This window comes from Anastrepha obliqua, chromosome 1 (assembly GCF_027943255.1).
Source record: "Anastrepha obliqua isolate idAnaObli1 chromosome 1, idAnaObli1_1.0, whole genome shotgun sequence".
NCBI classification, from domain to species: Eukaryota; Metazoa; Arthropoda; class Insecta; order Diptera; family Tephritidae; genus Anastrepha; species Anastrepha obliqua.
The window spans coordinates 142917640-142936220 of NC_072892.1; the positions used below are offsets into that span (position 1 = coordinate 142917640).

General features: G+C 38.6%; 1 protein-coding gene across 1 annotated transcript in view; it reads right to left on the bottom strand.

Annotated features, from left to right (window-relative positions):
* Positions 1–18280, bottom strand: part of LOC129237572 (uncharacterized) — a 61216-nt gene extending 42936 nt beyond the window's left edge. The window contains exon 1 of the mRNA XM_054872399.1: positions 18259–18280. Within this exon, the coding sequence (XP_054728374.1) occupies positions 18259–18280 (22 nt within the window). The remainder of the gene's footprint in view (positions 1–18258) is intronic.
* Positions 18281–18581: the final 301 nt, after the last annotated feature.

The following is an 18581-nucleotide window of genomic DNA, read 5'->3' on the forward strand; positions in this document are numbered from 1 at the left end:
CTCGCAACTGTCATGATCAAAATTTTACATTTGCATGTATGTGTGTGTGGGAAAATATGGTTGAACGCAGTCACAAATGCAGTCATAAGTGCAGCAAAGCTCTTTCAATTGCAAATCATACGTATATACATACATAAACATACACATACACACACACATATATATGGAGCCATGAGTAATACTCTTACCACAGCCATTAAGGCAGCAGCCACTTTGGCAACGTGTGGCGCATGCGTAGATTTACGCTTGCAACCAATTAAAAATTAATTTTGCGATTTCAGCGATTGCCAAGTAAACTCACGCATTTACTCACATCCCCACCAAAAAACATTAACTAACGTACATTCACAAAGGTGTGTGTAGCTGTGCACAAACATTAAAGTTGGAGCAAGAGCGCATTTACACACATCTGCGCGAGGGCGGTAGGAAACATTTAATTTGAAATTTATTTATTTGATTTGGATTTGGAGTTTTTTCGATTTTTGTTTTCACAAAATGTTGTCCCCATTCATTACAAACGAATTGCCGTTATGCAATTTTTCAACTTTTCATTTTTATCAAATGCGCCATAAATCTGCCAAATATTGAATTTATGGTTGAAAAAAAAAAATACCAAAAACCAAAAAGCCAGTCGTAAATATTACGCCGAAATGTGTGTACGAGTGTGTATGTACGCATGTTGAAATTTTATTTTGTGTAGCCATAGCAAGACATTGATGAGTGGGGTGCGTATGCAATAACTGTCTACCATTTTAATATTTCCAGTAATTTGATGCCATTTAAATAACTTTTATCAAAAATTATGAACAAAGAATGACAGATGACAGCATAAAATAAATTAACATCATATTTAGTCGGCTGTTGAATTAACAAAAAAAAAAAAATTTAAGCAATTCAATGTTAGCATTGTGAAACCTGAAAAATAAAACGCGTTAGTCTCCGTTCTACGAGTATCCTCCGACTAGGAACGACACTAAATTGTAACGTTACATAATTTTTTTTTGTATTCAATTTATTAAGAAGAAAATAAATAAAGTGTGTGTAACGTACTACACATAACAGAAGTGAAACTTTCAAGGCAGACAAAGAAAGGGGGAGAGACCCGAGAGAGAATGAGAGAGAGAGAGAGAAAGAATATATATCTAAATAAACTCACAACATTTGCAGAGAATACAAATAGACAAAATTTACAAAAAACGGAGAAGGGTCGACCGGTGTAGGTAAACGCCAGACACAAACCGTGGCAACAACGCGCACTACTCCGAGCGTTTCTCACCCGCACAAACGCAGCGATTCCACAACCGCAGCAATGGCACAAATTACCGCAAGGCAATACCAATAAATCCGACGCCGGAATGGATAGAACTTTATAGTACGCACAAGCACTAGCCAGGAAACGGAAATAAGCGCCAAAAAGTAGGCACCAAAGCTAACGCCAAAAAAATTGGGACCAAAAAACGCCCCAAACAGTAGGCACCAAGGAAATATCACGGCAAAAAGTAGGCACCAAAAATATATTTCCTACAAGTAGGCAGTGTTATTTCTCACTAGAAATTATCAATCACAAGGAAAAACTCAGGAAAAATAGCCTAAGGAGTATCTAAGATATATAAAGGGTGGTTAAATTTCAAGGCCCGATGTTGAATGTGAACCACACCTAAACGTCAACGACACCATACGACTTCTTTCTTTGAGGTTATTTGAAAGAAAAGGTGTACGTCGATAAGCCAGCAACAATTCAACAGCTAAAGGATGAGATAATTCGGCACATTAACGGCATAGAACCTCAATTATGCCTCAGCGTCATCGAAAATTTGGACCATCGGATGGAGGTGTGCTGCCGAGGCCACGGCGGCCATTTAGCCGATATTTTGTCCCATACATAATTGAGCCATACCAATATTATCATAACAAAGAGAAATGACAATAATTTAAAAAAAAGAAATTGTTTTCTTTTTCAAAATCAACACCAGCCCTTGAAACCTAACCACCCTTTAGATAAGGAACTATTTGTATTTGGTGGTCTTTGGAGGTTTGCCGCTGAGGCCGCGGCGGTCATTTGGCCGATATTTTGTTCTATGCGTAGTTGAGCCATACCAATATTATCATAATAAAGAGAAATGACAATAAAAATAAAAAAAATTGTATTTTATTTAAAATCAACACCAGCCTTTGAAACTTAACCACCCTTTATAAGGTAAAGCTCTCTCTCTCCTTTTCATCTACGTTTATCTTTTTTCTCTCTTGCGGAACGAAAATGCCCAAAGCGTTGCATGGCCTTGAAATTTTACTCTCCATTCTTGCTCGTCCATCGACGCCTAAGAAGTTTCACTTCAAAAAGGAAGAATCACAGAATACAAAGGTGGCGCCCAAGATTGATTGGTAACAAGGTTTGACCATCCGAAGCGAAATTGGGAGAGTTATTTCGGCAGTCACGTCACCGAAGTCTCTGTAGCAGAATTCTGTCCGCTCATTTTACAAGCAAACACACACTAGTCAAATTAATCGTTCTTCCGACGGAAAGAAATCATCATCGATTTTGTGTCGATTTTTTAAAACCAGGCTTACAAGAAGTTGTGAATTGTGTAAAAAATTCATGGGACAAAATAACTGCTAGTGATGTTTCCAATGCAGTACGAACAGGCTACTTAGACAAGAAGAATGCATTTAACGATGGTTATATCGCAAAGACATGAGAGATTCGGGCCACTGATTCAACAGGAAATGGATTTGGAAGAAAATCAGAATATAATTCATAATATTATTTATGACGATGTTCCAGAAGAAGACGATATGACTGTAATTGAATACATTTAAATTTCTGTATTCTGTGTAAAATAAATATTAAATAAAAATATATAAATATACTTTTATTTTTGCCTTTATAAGCCCTAGTGCGTATTTTGGATCAAAAAAGAAAGTAAGACACTGTCTTATTTTCGGAAAAAGACGGTAGATATTCGGGCACATTTAATTTTTTTTATATGCAACTTAAAGTTATTAACTACAAATGTGAAACGGCTTTCTTGACAGATGTGTTTGAAGGGTACATCGTTTTCACCTTTTATTTCTGTGTTATTTTTAAGCACAGTAACTTTATTTTATACTATAGGCTTATAAATAATTTTTGTTAGCCAAATAAAACCAAAGATTGATAGAAAAGCAAGAAGAAATATATTTTTTATTCCTTATGAAATGCTTGAATTTTACTCGACTAGTAGATGTCCAAATACTTCCTTGACAACCTGTATATTACAATAAGTTTAAATTTTTAAAAATATTTTGATTAAAAAATTTGAAATTTAGGACGACAATTGCAGAAATTTCTTAAGGGGTTAGGGGTAGTCGGAATTAAAAAAAAATTGAATTTTATTTTTGGATTTTCTTAAAGTATAATATCTTAAAAATACTGTGTGAAAATTTAAAATTAATCCGACAAATACTTTTCGAGTAATTCAACAATTAACAAAGGGCCCTCGGGCGCTCCAGAGCGTTTGAGAGTAAGTATCATACCTACCAGCAGCTGCAAGCAACCGCACGTATGAAAGTGGCAGATAAGCGCGCTAACGGTAACACTCGAGAAGGTAGAATGCTACGTAAGCAACAGCAAATCGATATTTTGGAAGCTGAGACCACCATATTGTTAATTTTGAAAAAAAGCTTAGATCAGGCACAAGATTATCAATTAATAAATTCTAATTTCTTTTATCGGATTAATTTTAGATGAATTTGCAAGAGCTTGTAATGATCACCGCAAGGGACTTCTGGAGAAACGGGCTCCACACAAACAGCGATAACTTTTCCACTACAGTCGCTTCTACGTTATCGAAACGACCCGTAATTATATCCGGCCAAGGACTGCCACTCCAGCAGCATTCCCTGTATGTAAGTATGCGACAAGAACAACAATTATTAATTTTTTTTATTGAAATTTTACTAAAGTCAAGTCGAAACAGGATGTATTAATGCTATGTTTTCATTTTTGTAAAATAAAGCAATTGACTAGCAAAACAAAATTATTGAAAATCATGATTTTTTCGGGCCCCTGACTACCCCTCACCCCTTGATTTAGTCACGCTTTTTCCATTAAGAATAAGTTTTATTTCATTTCAAGGTCATCTAAATGTTTCCATAAAAATACATAGCATCCGTTTTAAACAATATAAATATTGATCAGAAAATAAATGAATTTTCATAGAATTTCAATACTAGAAAAAATACGTTAAGTGTAAGAAAAGTAGCAGATACTAAAGCGACAGCCAACTGCTGGTTGACCGAACAAAGTCAAGTTATGGCTTGTGGCCTACCACATACAGAACCAGCAGATAACATATAAATTAATTTTGTTTAGGTAAATTTGTTATAAAATGCCACAATTTATTAGTCAAGTTTGCGTGCATTTTAAAGAGCGGACATCATTAGAGTTGGACACGCTAAAATTGTATTATGAAAAAAGTGGCAGACATAAAAATTCAGATAAATAAACAGGAGTATAATATAAATAATTAGCGGCCGCAATAACGTAAAACATAAACATATGAACTCACATACATATATATAAATTTACCTGTGTATGGACATACATAGATAAGCATAAAAGTGGCGCATTGTAGCGCCAACACAGCGCAGCTGGTGGAAAGCGCAAAAAAATAACGTTTCGCCATTAATAATTCTAAATAATTAGTTCTATAATCAACGCTAATTAGCCTTTGCCATTATGTGGGCAATATCAGGTAATTAGAGCGACTCTGTGAAGTGGCTAAATGTGAATTCGCATAAATTTGAAGCAATCCTTTTAAATAATTTTTATAAATGCAAAGTAATAAAATATTGCTACTGCTGTACTCTAATTGCTCGCTGTTGCTGTTGTTGTCACTGCATTCGCTATAGCTACGGGCGCTGTATTAGGTGTAGGCAATTTTTGCTGTGCATGGTTTGGAACGATCGTTGCATTGATAAGCCCAATGAATCAACTTTCAAATTGATTACCTACACTCCAGTGAACAAGTAAAGGGGTAGCGCCTAGAATTCCAATGGCAAGTTATGTTGCAAATATGTATATATAGATGCATAACTAAGTTCTCGCTGATTTTTTGATGAAAATACAACTTTATTCTGAAAAAATGGTTACAAGTGAATCACTGAAAGTATTGCCCGTCACTGTAGTAGCCATCCGTCGCGGTAAAACTGTTCATCTTTTGAGGGTATCCACAGATCAAGCCATTTTTTGATGTCTTCATATGAATGGAACTGCTGGTCAGCTCGACCATGTGCCAACGATCTGGAGAATATGGCGGGTGGGGTAGGACTTCCCATTTCAGTGTTTCCAGATAGGTTTTAACGGATTTGGCAACGTGAGGCCCAACGTCGTCATGCTGTAGAATCACTTTTCCATGCCTCTCCGCGTATTGCGGCCGCTTTTCGCGCAGTGCTCAGCTCAATCGCATTAATTGAAGTCGATACGAATTCCCAATGATGGTTTCGCTTGGTTTTAACAGTACATCGTAAATAACACCAACTTGGTCCCACCAAATACATAGCAAAACCTTCGCAGCGTGAATATTCGGCCGAGGCGACGACGTAGAAGCATGACCGGGCAATCCCATGACTTTCTTTTCTTTGGATTGTTGTATTGAATACATTTTTCAGCACCCGTCACGATGCGATGAAGAAAACCCTTCCTTTTTTGCCGCTGGAGCAGTTGTTCACAGGCGAAAAAACGACGTTCAACATCTCTCGGTTTTAACTCATTCGGAACCCAAGGCCCCTGTTTCTGAATCATTCCCAAAGCATGCAATCGCTTGGAAATGGATTGGCGGGTAACTCCTAATACTGAAGCAAGTTCTTCTTGCGTTTGACACGGATCCTCATTGAGCAATGCCTCCAATTCAACGTCTTCGAAGGTTTTTGGCCTTCCTTCACGCGGACGGTCATCAACATTAAAATCACCATCTTTGAAGCGACGGAACCAATCTCGGCACGTTGTTTCACTTAAAGCAGCATCTCCATAAACTTTTTGTAGCCCTCGATGCGCAAATGACGATTATTGGGCACAAAATCAGACATTTTCACAAAACCAAAAGTATATGATACCAAAACAAAATCTCTAATGTGTCAAAGCAGTTTTTTTACCATATGTCTAAGCTTGGTTTATGACGTTTAGGTTACGTTAGAATCGACTAGCGCACACTGAAGGCGGCATTTTAGTTGCGCACCTAATATTTTCGATAGTATACTGGCTCGAAACACGGGAATGTAGCACCAAGTAATAGAACAAGTTTTCTCCAATAGCATTTGCTCTTCGGCAGGTATTGGCAACCTTTCGTGTGTATTTTGGCTTTGAAAAATCTCTTCACAAAAAATTATTTGCTCTTCGGCGGTGGTATAAAACTATAAGCCCCTCCATTTGTAGAAAAAAATCAAAGGCGGACGTCACAAATACGATAAGGATCGCGGAAGAACCACCAGGTTACGCTCTTAGTCAACTGATTTGAGTTATTTTTTTATGGTTGCCCCATTTGTAATTAACATTCCTACCAAAATTGGATCGCCATTGCTTGAAATTTGCAAAAGTTACGCCATCTTGAGTAAATCTACCTCTGCAAGTATTTTCGATTTTTTACAGTTGAAAATGACGAGGAAGATGAACATAGTGGCAGGCCGTAGACATCAAAAACTAATTAAAACATCAATAAAGTTCAAGGAAAGTTGATCAATAATCGCAAATTAACCATCAGAGAGCTGGCAGAGGATTTGAACATTCCTTATGAATCTGTTAAGGACATTACGCAAGCTAGCGCCGGCACACCCTTAGAAGAAGTAAATGAATTCTGCTATCTCGGCCGCGTTATCACCAAAAATGGCGGTTCAGCAGCAGATATTCGCAATCGCATATCAAAAAGACGTTTCGCCTTTAGTATGCTGGATAAAGTGTGCAGATTCTGGCACATTTCCAAACGTACGAGGTTGCGGATTTTCGACGCTAACGTGAAATTGGTGGCCCTATGTGATTGCGAGACTTGGAAGTTAAACACCTAGCTCTTGCAAACTTTGCAAACTGTTTTTAATCGTTGCCTACGCAAAATCATGAGGATATTCTAGCCTAAAACCATACGTAACACTAACCTATGAGCTATTACAAATACCCATCCTCCTCGGAGTACCACGTCGCAAATGGAAGTGGATGGATACTGCGTAAACTTCTGGACGACATCACAAGTCAGGCTGCGTTGGATTAGAATCCTCAAGGCAGTCGCAGACGCGGCAGACCAGCCAACAACTGGAGGTGATAGGTGGATGCAGAAGCGCAGAAAACAGGCTATTCGTGGGGCTGTGATCCACTGCATAAGACATAATTATGTAAAACTCGCTATTTGATTTTACGGTAAAATAATCAGTGTGTGGTTAGCATAGTGTGACCCGACTATGTGCATATTCATAATCTACGTATAGATGGCGCAGTGGTCGAGATATTCTGACAAAGCGTATACCCGTATGGCCCGATTTGCTTCATATTTGGACTTTATATTCATTAGGCAAGAAGAAATATTTGGCATAAAATGAAGTCCCTCAATGGCTCTGTGGCTCAGATATTTATATAAGCATTCTTAATGATCCGATCCATTCGATCAGATCAATAAATCTGGTTGCATGCCGTCAATGGTGGCTTGAATATTGCAATAAATCGTTTGTTAAGCGCGCTGTGTGGCCAGTTTCGTCATCTTGTTGGAACCAAATGGCGTCGATATTTAGTTTTATAATTTTTGGAAACAAAAATTCAGTCAACATAGCTCGATAGTGCTTGCCATTCAGCGACAGCTTCTGCCCCACTTCGAAAACAATAAGGATAAATGATGCCGCCAGTCCACTTTGAACTTCGCGAACAGATCTTTTTCAAAGTAAATTTCCACAATTTGGAAGTGTTGTTTTGGCGTTAAACGATTAATGACGGCTTGACAAACCTTACTGCACGGAAATGTCAACATACTCGTAGTTTGCTATTCTCAGCTGTCAAACCATTGTTATCGATATCGATAGTTCTCTTCGCATTTTTGTCGTAAATCCCCTTTAATATGCAGTCCACTACTAAAGCCTTGGAGTCATAACGATTGACCTTTCCAATCATCTTGCTATCGGTGCCGTATCAGTATCAGCCATGGTGAAGTTTAAAAATTCATAATGTGACATTCCATGTAGTAAAATCCTTAGAATTGTTAAGTACTTTCAGGAATTTGTTTTGAATTTTCAATGCTGCATAAATAAACAGAAGAGTAGAAATACGTACATCTACTTTACATCTGTGTTCACAATAATAGCAGTGCGATAAATTACGCAAAGTTTTAACAGTTTATTTAATTTTTTATGTATCCATATATAGATGGGTGCTTGCCCGAGATCTGCAGTTTTATGCCATTTCCGAATGTCAGACAGTTCTTTATTAGGAGCTTTTTCTTGGTAGAAATTCACTCTGAGGTTTGCCATTGCCTGCTGAAGGGTGACCTTTTCTATCATATGAGGTTTCATGATCGGTGTTTCAGACCCGGACTTCGTGGTAGACACGCGTTTTCATTTATAATCTAATTTTTTAATTTATAAAAATACAAAGTGAGTCTAAAATAAGTAAGGCTGAGCTAAAATAGAATTACAGGAGCTTTGCTCTGATAACTTCGTGTTTATTTATTCAAAATAGTCTCCTCTGGCCTCGATACTCTGTTTTGTGCGATCTAAAAGCTTTTCGAAAGAGTGTTTCAGGTCATTGATCGGAATCTGGAATGTCATTCAGGATGTGAGTACAATCCTTTTGGATGGCCTCTACGGACGCAAAACGTTTTCCTTTCATAGCCAAATTTTCCAATTTTCTGAATATGTAGAAGTCACAGTTGTTTTAAAAAGGCTCTACAAATTTTCTTCAAAATTTCATTTATCAGAATTTTTAGAAAAAGATCAAGTATGCAGTTTTATAACCCATTGAATTTTGGTGCTATATTGAGACAGTTTAAGGGAGAGCACCAATGTGATTTTTCAAAAAAATAGATTTTTTCAAAAATTATTTACATATAATTTTTAACTTAAAATCTAGAAAATTGTCGAAGTTATACCCAATACAACAAGTGCAGGTAGTGAGTTACAACAGCAAATGAAAACTTTAAACGCGTTTTTCTCAAAACGACTTTTCTGAAAGCGGTAGCCTCGATTTCTCGAAGACTTATGAACCGAATTTTATTTTTGTACATGTATTGGCTACAGTCGTACATAGCCCTTTTTAAAAATTTCAAAATCTAATTTTTTTTCAAACCTTTCGATAACAAAAAAAGGGTAAAAACACAAACTCATTTTTCAAACCTGCAGTTTTTTTATGACGTCATTGCATTAATATTAATAACAATTGTAATTTTTAATATTTTTTAATAAAAATTTGTGTCAGTATAGTTGAATATATGCTAAATAAATTATAATTTGTACGATCCCCCCTATTTATGCAAAAAAAATTTCACGCGTTCACAGTGGCGTTCCCCATTAAAGAAACGCTAAATTCGTGTTGACTTTGGACAATTTTCTTTTTGCGGTATTAAATATTTGTTTATAAGAAGAAAATGTACAAGACCGCCAGAGGAGGAAAATTGTCAAAAAATAACGCGATTTTTAAGAAACGTGAAAGTTGCACTTTATTATACTAAAATCTTTTGGAGTATACAACTGCCTACTCCAAATTATTTTAACCCTTTGGGGATGGTGGCGCTTGACGGGCGCGCGTCGCTGAGGACGAGAGGTATTGGAGTGCGCAGTAAAGCACATAAATGCGTTGAACGTTATACATAAAAACTAAGGCTCTATTTAACACAAGAACAATTTTTCATAAAATCAAAAAATAATTATAAACAAACTATCACTGCTAATGTTGAAATGCGTGTCGGGCGTAGGATAAAATATAGAATATTATATTTGTATAAAAAGTCTGCTGGTTCCTCTGGCAGTGACCCTGAGGGATTGAATCGAAGAAATTAAATTCGTTCTGACTCTACCGCCGTCTCACATCGTAAGTTTCCATTATAAGGAAGACTGCATCGCTAATGGCCGCTCAGAACGACTGACGTCGCGAGCCTTGCAGCTTCCAACTAATTTGGGCGGCTATATACCGACACGCGTTGTTTTTGTTGTAGCAGTAACTTTGCCCTGTCAGTGTAGTGTAATCACCGGTCGTTTTCGTCTAGCTCATCTAAAGGTAGGCCCAGGAAACATGCTGTTTCGACAGGTTGGGTCCAAAGGGCGAGGGATGTTAGATGAGTGGGTTTGATGGGGCATGTGAAAAGGTGGTTAGTGTCGTGCGAGATCCTTCACATGCTGGACATATGTTTCCTATGTCGGGATCGATTCTGGATAAGTAGGAGTTTAACCTGCTACAATATCCAGAACGTAATAGTGCCAAGGTTACGCGGAGCTCTCGGGAAAGTTAGAGCTCTTCGTCTGCTATTGGTGGTGGTTGGACTCCGATAACGGCATTCGGGGGTCGGGAGCTTAAGAAGGTGGTGAGAGTCTCTCGATTAATGTCGTTTATGGTCTGTCTATACACTGTCCCATCCAGTAGCTGTCTGTCTGTTTTGAATAGGATTTCGTCCGCGTAGTTGACGAAATGCCTCCTGATGTACCTGGGAGGTGTCTGCATGGGTGAGGCCCGCGGTAACACCCTAGCAAATACTGCTTACGGAGCGATTTGTTATGCTCCTTAACAGACAGCATAAGGGTAAACGGTAAAACGGCTTGGGCGGCTATATGCCGACACTCGTCCCCAAAGAGAATTTCTTAAAAAATTTTTTTTCGAAATTCGAAACTTTAAGTTAAATGGTTTTTGTTGTAGTTTAAAAAATATATATATAGGTATAATCGAAGCTTTGCAGTATGTCGCGCTGCTATTATTGTAAGCACAAGTGTATGCGCATGTGTGTGTGTGTCTTATGGCTTATAGAAACATATGTATGCGTGAGTGAGTGAATGTGCAATAGTGAACTTTAGAAGTGAAGCAGCTAAATATGTTTGATATTCACTTAGCAGAATTCGTTACATTGACACGCGCAACAAAGCACGCAATCGTGCAACATGGCGTATTGTCTTTGGCCCACAAGCGTTCACCTTGCAGCAGGTTAGAAAAACAAATGGAAAAATCCAATGAAAATATTGGAAAAGGGGAAAATAGAGACAAACTTAATTGCTGGAATTTCTTTGACACACAAAGAGCTGCCAACCGATGGTACTTGTATAAGTACATGCATGTATGTATGTATGAATGTATGTATGTAATTGTAGACATATGCGAGTATGTGTGTGCTTAATCAAATAATATGCTTTTCCGCTGCAGCTACTGAGTGAGTGAGCCAACGGGAGTGCGTAGTAGCTGCTTTAACTGTTTAGAAATTTTCACCTGTTGTAGAAAACATTTCGAGGCCGGCAACGCCATGTTGCAACATTACGCATGCAGTGCAAATACATACATAGCAGTTATGTGTGCAATTTATTTGCTATTGCTGTAGAAGCTTGAGTACTCTGACAACTATGTTGCAATTAAATTGAATTTCTATTGTTGTCGGTATTGCATATTGTAGCATTTTTGATGGGTTTGCATTTTCGTAACACGTAATAAACACTTGTGTGCGTGTTGTACAGTTACTTGCTGCAAAGTTGTATTCACACTTTTTCTGATTTGCTATTCGGCTCCTTTTTGTGTTAGTTTTTTCAATTCCGCGTAACCTTGGGCTTGCACAAGGCAATGAAGGCCGTAAAGACAAAAAGTAGAAAATTATTTGCATAGTCCAGACGTCCAGACAGTTACGAAGAGTATTCACTTTTAAGCTACCGCCGTTGGTGCCGTTTCATACAAATTACTTGCGCTGACTTTGATTCTTTTGCGAATTACAACGAAACGTCTTCGAACGTTGGCCAGTTACGTCAAATTGAGTATCATCATAAAATCATAGACAGTGACGAGACAATGGGAGAATTGCGAATGCTTTAGTAAAAAAATGTGAAGGTATTGCTTTTGTCTTTGCAAAACTATCCCGTTTAAATGCCAAGCAAGATCGAATCGATTCTTTGCAGTCCGACGATGCAAAGGTAATACTAATAACGAACATAAGCTTGAAAAACATATTCGTAGGTATGTATAGGCATCCAAAGCACTGACAGCCTTCAGGCAGTGCAAGGGTGTTTTTGGAAAAAACATAGGATCGGCTAGGATCCCCCTCTCGTTGGAGTCAGGAGGACCTTATCGAGACTACAACGCACTGTGGCCATCTGATGAATCGTAGCTTTTCCGACTACTTCAGGCTTGGCACTTGATGCTCTGGTAAGTCTATCACCACTTGCTGTTTTCATCCAAAGAGAGGCCTCGAAGGCCATCTGCAGGCTGAAACACAATGCGAGTAGATACGGCCATGTCCGGCATTAGACAATAGAGAAGGCATGGACTTCGATCCAACGATTCTCTCCATGCCCCTTGACTCCATGCCATTCAGAGTCAAGAGATAGAGTGTGGTGCTGCCAGAGGCTCAACTGTGGTCAAACTCAGAAAATGAGCCCGGCAAACACTGTTTTCGCATTTTCACGGATGGCTCCAAGACCGAACACGGCTCCGGCTCTGGGGTCTACGTGGAATCCAGCGGGACAAAACTGCACTTTGATCTTGGAATGCGACCACTTTCTGTGCGTCTGCCCCGCCTTCGCTCGAATCAGGCTTGAGGGCTTTGGCACTGATGTGTTAAGAAGCGACCATCTTGGCTCCTTGGCACCAGAAAATCTTCGGAGATCAGGTAGATTTAAAGACAATTAAAAGGGTGCAGTAAAATAGGTTTAATTATGTCTGAGTACTGTACTTGCTAGTCTGTCCCGACAAACGGAAAATGTATAGGTAGAAATATTCGAAAATGTCTCTCTGTCCGTGCACACCACAACTAAAATGGAAATTATGTCCAAAACTTAGGCCCCGTTTCTCTTAAAAAGTAGTAAAATTGTGCACTAAGCACTCCTATCTCTCACCCTGGCATTGCAGTTGCCAAGCACGACTTTATGGTCGTGGCGGATGTTCGAAAATCTCACTTTGATGCGAACTATTGCGAGACGTTCGAAACGCGAAATATCTCGCCCACTATAAATGCGACACCGAATTTATGCTTCTTTACATGGCAGCTGTAGTAGACGTCGCAAGGTACAATGCTCTTCTTGCCTAGCCCTATCCATCCCATCTCTTATAAGGCAGTGCTCTTACGAGGGCATCAACCGCCCAGGCAGAGGTACCTTCCCCATTAAGTGACCGGATATTCGACCAGGTGCACGCTCAACTCATAATCCTTGGTTCGTTTGCAGGGATCCTCGTTAGAGCAAGGAGTTCTCATCCGAGGTTTTGCATGCACCTATTGAAAACTCCTTAGTATGTTTCTTTCTCGTGCTAACTGACGCTAGTTGGATACATCAAGTGAAGTCAAGTCCTCCTTCACCGGATCTTTCCAACGCACATGAGGCCTTCCTCTTCCTCTGTTACTGCCAGCTGGTACCACATCGAATACTTTCAGAGCCGCGGCATGACCCAACCAGCGTAGCCGTAGCCGGAATATTAGTTTAAAAAGTTCAAAAGCGGCGACTGACTTTAGCACACTAACAAAGTATTGGGTGTTTTTTTGGCAGAAATAACTTTGGAAAGAAATTAAAATATTTATTTATTTATTTATATGTAAAAGTAATAGTTATAAATAACCAAAGAACCTTAACCTTCTAAGAACACCATTAAACGTTTACGACGAAAAAGTCACTGTTTGGTGCGGCGTTAAAGCGAAAACAATTATTGGGCCGTTTTTCTTCGAAAATGAAGATGGTCAAGGAGCGTTACTGCAATATGATAAACACTTTTGTGATGCCAATCATTCGTCGAAAGCGTATGAGGCAGTTCTGGTTTCAACAAGACGGCGCTCCACCATACACAGCTCGCCCCATAATCGATTTCTTGAAGAAATTGTTTCCTCGTCGCTTGAAGTCGAATAATGGCGATTTTGACTGGCCACCGCGTTCGCCCGATTTACGCCATCTGACTTTTTCTTGTGGGGATATTTAATATCAAAGGTTTATATTAATAAGCCAAAGACCATAAAAGAGCTCAAGAACAACATCCGTGAGAAAATAGCCGCTATGTTAGCTAAAACTATGGAAAATGCTGCAAAACGGGCACAATACGCCGTACAGGCTCAAGGCGCCCATTTGAGTGATATTATATTCAAAAAGTGATGTCAACAAATCTACTTGAACCAAATAAAATGATTATTACCGTCAACATAAAAAAAATTGTGTTTTTCTTTTAATTAAAAAAAACACATGGGTCCGTCGAATATGGGCAACCCAGATGGGAAAATCGGTTTAGTTCCACGGGGATTATTTAATTTGGATGCTTTCCATTTCAATTCAACCGGGCTATTCGGGTCATGTTCTTCGATTTCGATGTAACTCAAATATGTTGCTCTCTGGTCAAAATAATGAGACACGTATTTTTGCGTGCGAAACAGGGTTTTTACTCAAAAATTCATTACTTAAAAACAACGCATTTTAGCTAATAGGCATTCAGCTCAGTTAAAGTTTGAGATGTCCTTTTGATTTGGAAAAAGTTATAAAAAAAACAAAAATACACTTTTTGAAATATTGAATTTCGAAAAAATTTAAATTTTTTTTCTTTTTTGCTAAATAAAAAATTTTCAACTACTTTTTTGGAATTGTTTCTACATGAAGTCGCTCGTGTAAGTAATTACGATCATTTTGAACCCAGAATTATTGAAATCGGTTCATTTTTGACTAAGTTATGGACATTTAAAAAAAAATTTTTCTTATATAATTAAAAAAAATCGAGTTTGAGCCGAAAAACAAAATTGCCGATAACTCTTGAAAAAAATTTTTTTCGGGCGAACAAAAAAATACGTGTCTCATTATTTTGACCAGAGAGCAACATATTTGAGTTACATCGAAATCGAAGAACATGACCCGAATAGCCCGGTTGAATTGAAATGGAAAGCATCTTTGTCATGCGTGAGTTTTCCGGCTAAATAATTTGGTGCATACATCCGTAGGTTTTTAGGAGTGAGGTGGTTCAAGAAATGTAACGGCTGCATCCGTGCTTTATTTACACGTTCATCAGCGACTTCCTTGACTTTGATTCCAGCATGACCAGGAACCGACATAATTTTTATTGCGACTTTTTTTCATATATAATATTTCTTATCATATTGATGAGTAACATATCGTTTTTTGGGTTCTGCAGGGCTTCAATGACGGATTTGCTATCGCTGCATATGACATGTTTTTTGCCGGTTTGGAAGGCAAACATTACTGCTTCATGAAGTGCAGCTGCTTCTGCTCGAAAAAGTTGAGTAGCTTCGCAGTAGTGCTGTATGTATTCGACCGATGCTGTCTAAATTTTTTAAGGCAGAATAATTTATTGTAGAAACAGGATTTAAGAGAAACCCACTGAAGGTAGAATTTAAAATAATTGTCACAAATTATGCATCGGTTGTTTCTTTTTGTAAAAAGTTCGACTTTATTGGAATAGAGGTTGCTTGAGCCAAAGACAGCGGGCAGTTTGCCGCAGTTAAATAACGCCTTCATTCAAATCTCTAAACTTTCTATACTTCGTAAACGACTAATAAAATTCAAAAAATAATAATTTCTATTTATCTTTAATATATGTGAGCATGTTCGAGTATGTGTGTGTGGCATATTAGCAATCATGCGAATTGAGTGCTTCATATTTGCAAAAACAAACACGGTAATGTATACTAATTCATACATACACATTTGTATACAGATGTACATTAAGGTGGAGCGATAGAACATGAAAAGTTCTTTACATTCCTTTTGTAATAGCAAAGCAATGAGAAGCTGCCTTTATAAGAGTTAAAAATAAAATGCAAAAAACAAAGAGTCTACCAAATTTAGGAAAATATAAGGCTCTTTCGGTTCGCTACTTCTCTCGTCTTCTTCTTCTTGATTGGCGCGATAACTGCTTACGCGATTTTGGCCGAGTTTAACAAAGCACGCCAGTCGTTTCTTCCTCGTGCTAACCGGCCTTAAGTAAAGTTAAGTCCTTCTCCACTTGATCTTTCCAAAGCAGAGAAGGAAGGTAGCCGCTGGATCTTTATTCGCTGCGATATGCCTATCTCGTCGTAAAGCTCATATAGCTCATCGTTCTATCGCCTGCGATGTTCGCCGTCACTAACGTAAGGTCTAAATATCTTGCGCAGAATCTTTCTCTCAAACCCTCCAAGCGACGCTTCATCGGATACCGTCATCGTCCACGCTTTTACGCCATACGTTAGGACGGGCATGATGAGAGCCTTGTTTTGTTCGTCGAGAAAAGACTTTACTACCCAGTTGCCTACTTAGTCCAAAGTAGCACTTGTTGGCAAGAGAAATTCTACCTTGAATTTCTAGACTGACATTGTTATCGGTGTTAATGCTGGTTCCTAAATGAACGAAGTCTTTTACAACCTCGAAATCAAAGCTCTCAACAGTGACGTGGGTGCCATTACACGAGCGCGCCGACTTTTTGTTTGATGACAGGATGTACTTCATTTTGTCCTCGCTCACCACCAGACACATTCGCTTTGCTTCTTTATCCAGTGCGTGAGCAATTAACTAACGGCGCTGTTCGTATTGAGCAGCATCATTTGGCATAGCGGGGAGAGCAAATTCAGAGATGACCGCATATTGGTAAAAGAGACAAAAAGATGGTGCATATCGATTCTTCTTTCATGGGGATTTTCCAAAACTTGGCGTATTTTGAATATCTGATCGGTGGTAGTGTTTTCAGGTCTAAAGCCATGCTAATAAGCTCTAAGTCGTTAGTTGATGATGGGCTTCAGCATTTCACATAGTACGCTCGCTGCGACCTTATACGCGATATATAGAAGGCTAATCTCGCGATAGCCGAATGGGTTGGTGCGTGACTACTATTCGGAAAACGAAGATTGAAATCTCGGTGAAACACCAAAATTAAGAAAAAGTTTTTCTAATAGCGGTCGCTTCTCGGCAGTTATTGCCTCCGAATGTATTACCGCCATGAAAAAGCTCCTCATAGAAACTATATCTCGTTCGGAGACGGCTTAAAATTGTAGGTGCCGCCATTTGAGAAACAACATCAAAGCGCCAGTTATATATATATATAATATGAGTAATATATAAGTTCTATAATATATATAATACCGCAATAATTGGCACAGTTTGCAGGCAGGCATATTTTGCGTAGAAGCTGATACCTGCACCTTACCAGCACCTTGCCGCCTGCACCTTACCAGCTCAGCCGATAGTCCGTCGGCTCTCGCGGCTTTGCTGCTCTTTAGCCGCGTTATGGTTATTCTCACCTCGTCATGGTCAGAACCACAGTCCCGTCGTCAGCGATTGCTGTATCCGCATCTTTACATTCTCTGTGATATGCGCAACTATCTCTATTTAGCAGGTTTGAAAAGTGTTCCCTCCATAATTCAAACACGGTTTGGATATCAGTCACCAGATCGCCGCCTTTGCTCGTATTTCGTCGTCTTGTTCCAAACAAAGGTCTACCAACGGAACAAAGGTCTACCAAACGCCATTTCAGAAAAAAGAAAAAACTCCACTCCCCCCTAATGTTGCATATGTTTTCTTTGTATATATATTTTTCCCCTTCCACATATGTATATTCAGTTTACTAGTATTCCTAGAGAGAATGGCAATTTTTACATTCATATGTATGTATATATGTAGATATATTAGCAAATTACTGACTCATAAATATTTATACTTCATTTCACTATTTGTATATTTCAACAGAAATCGATATTTTCTGCTGATTTTGTATGGCTTTTATGGAAACATGCGTGCCTGCATACACACACACATTACGCACATAGTTAGTTACACACGTAATTCTTCAAAATGCCATAAACATGTTTTTCTTTGGATATGTACATAAAAAATAAAATAATAAACCTCGAATTGCTCATAATTTGTTAAACAAAATTTTATTAAGTGGTGGAGTTAGTTTTATGTACTTCAGCTGAATCGGAGTAACTCGAAGCTAACGTTGGGCTTGTACCAATTTTTGGGGAAGTACCAGTCATGACATGCATACATATGTAGGTAAATATGCATACATACGAGGTGTGTTCAAAAAGTATCGCGAATTTTGAATTTTCACAGGTTACGTATATTCGAATTTCGATTTTTTTGTGGCGATATGTTGGTACTCATGTCTCTCACCCATGCCGACGAGCTCGGACATTTTGAATGTTCAGTTATTTGTTGACAGCTGCTTTGCTTGCACGTGTTTCGGCTCGTCTTCGATTTTTACCTATTCAAAAAGATGGATCAAAGAACCTGTATCAAATTTTTTTGTGAAAAACGAAGTTAAGTGCGCGGATGCATTCCGAATGTTAGCTGTGTCATATGGAGAATCTACTTTGGACCAAAGCAATGTTTATCGGTGGTACAAAATGTTCTCAGAAGGCCAAGAAGATATGACCGTCGAAAAGCGTGCCGGCGTGGCGGCGTCCGGCCCGAGCACTTCAACAACAGACGAAAAA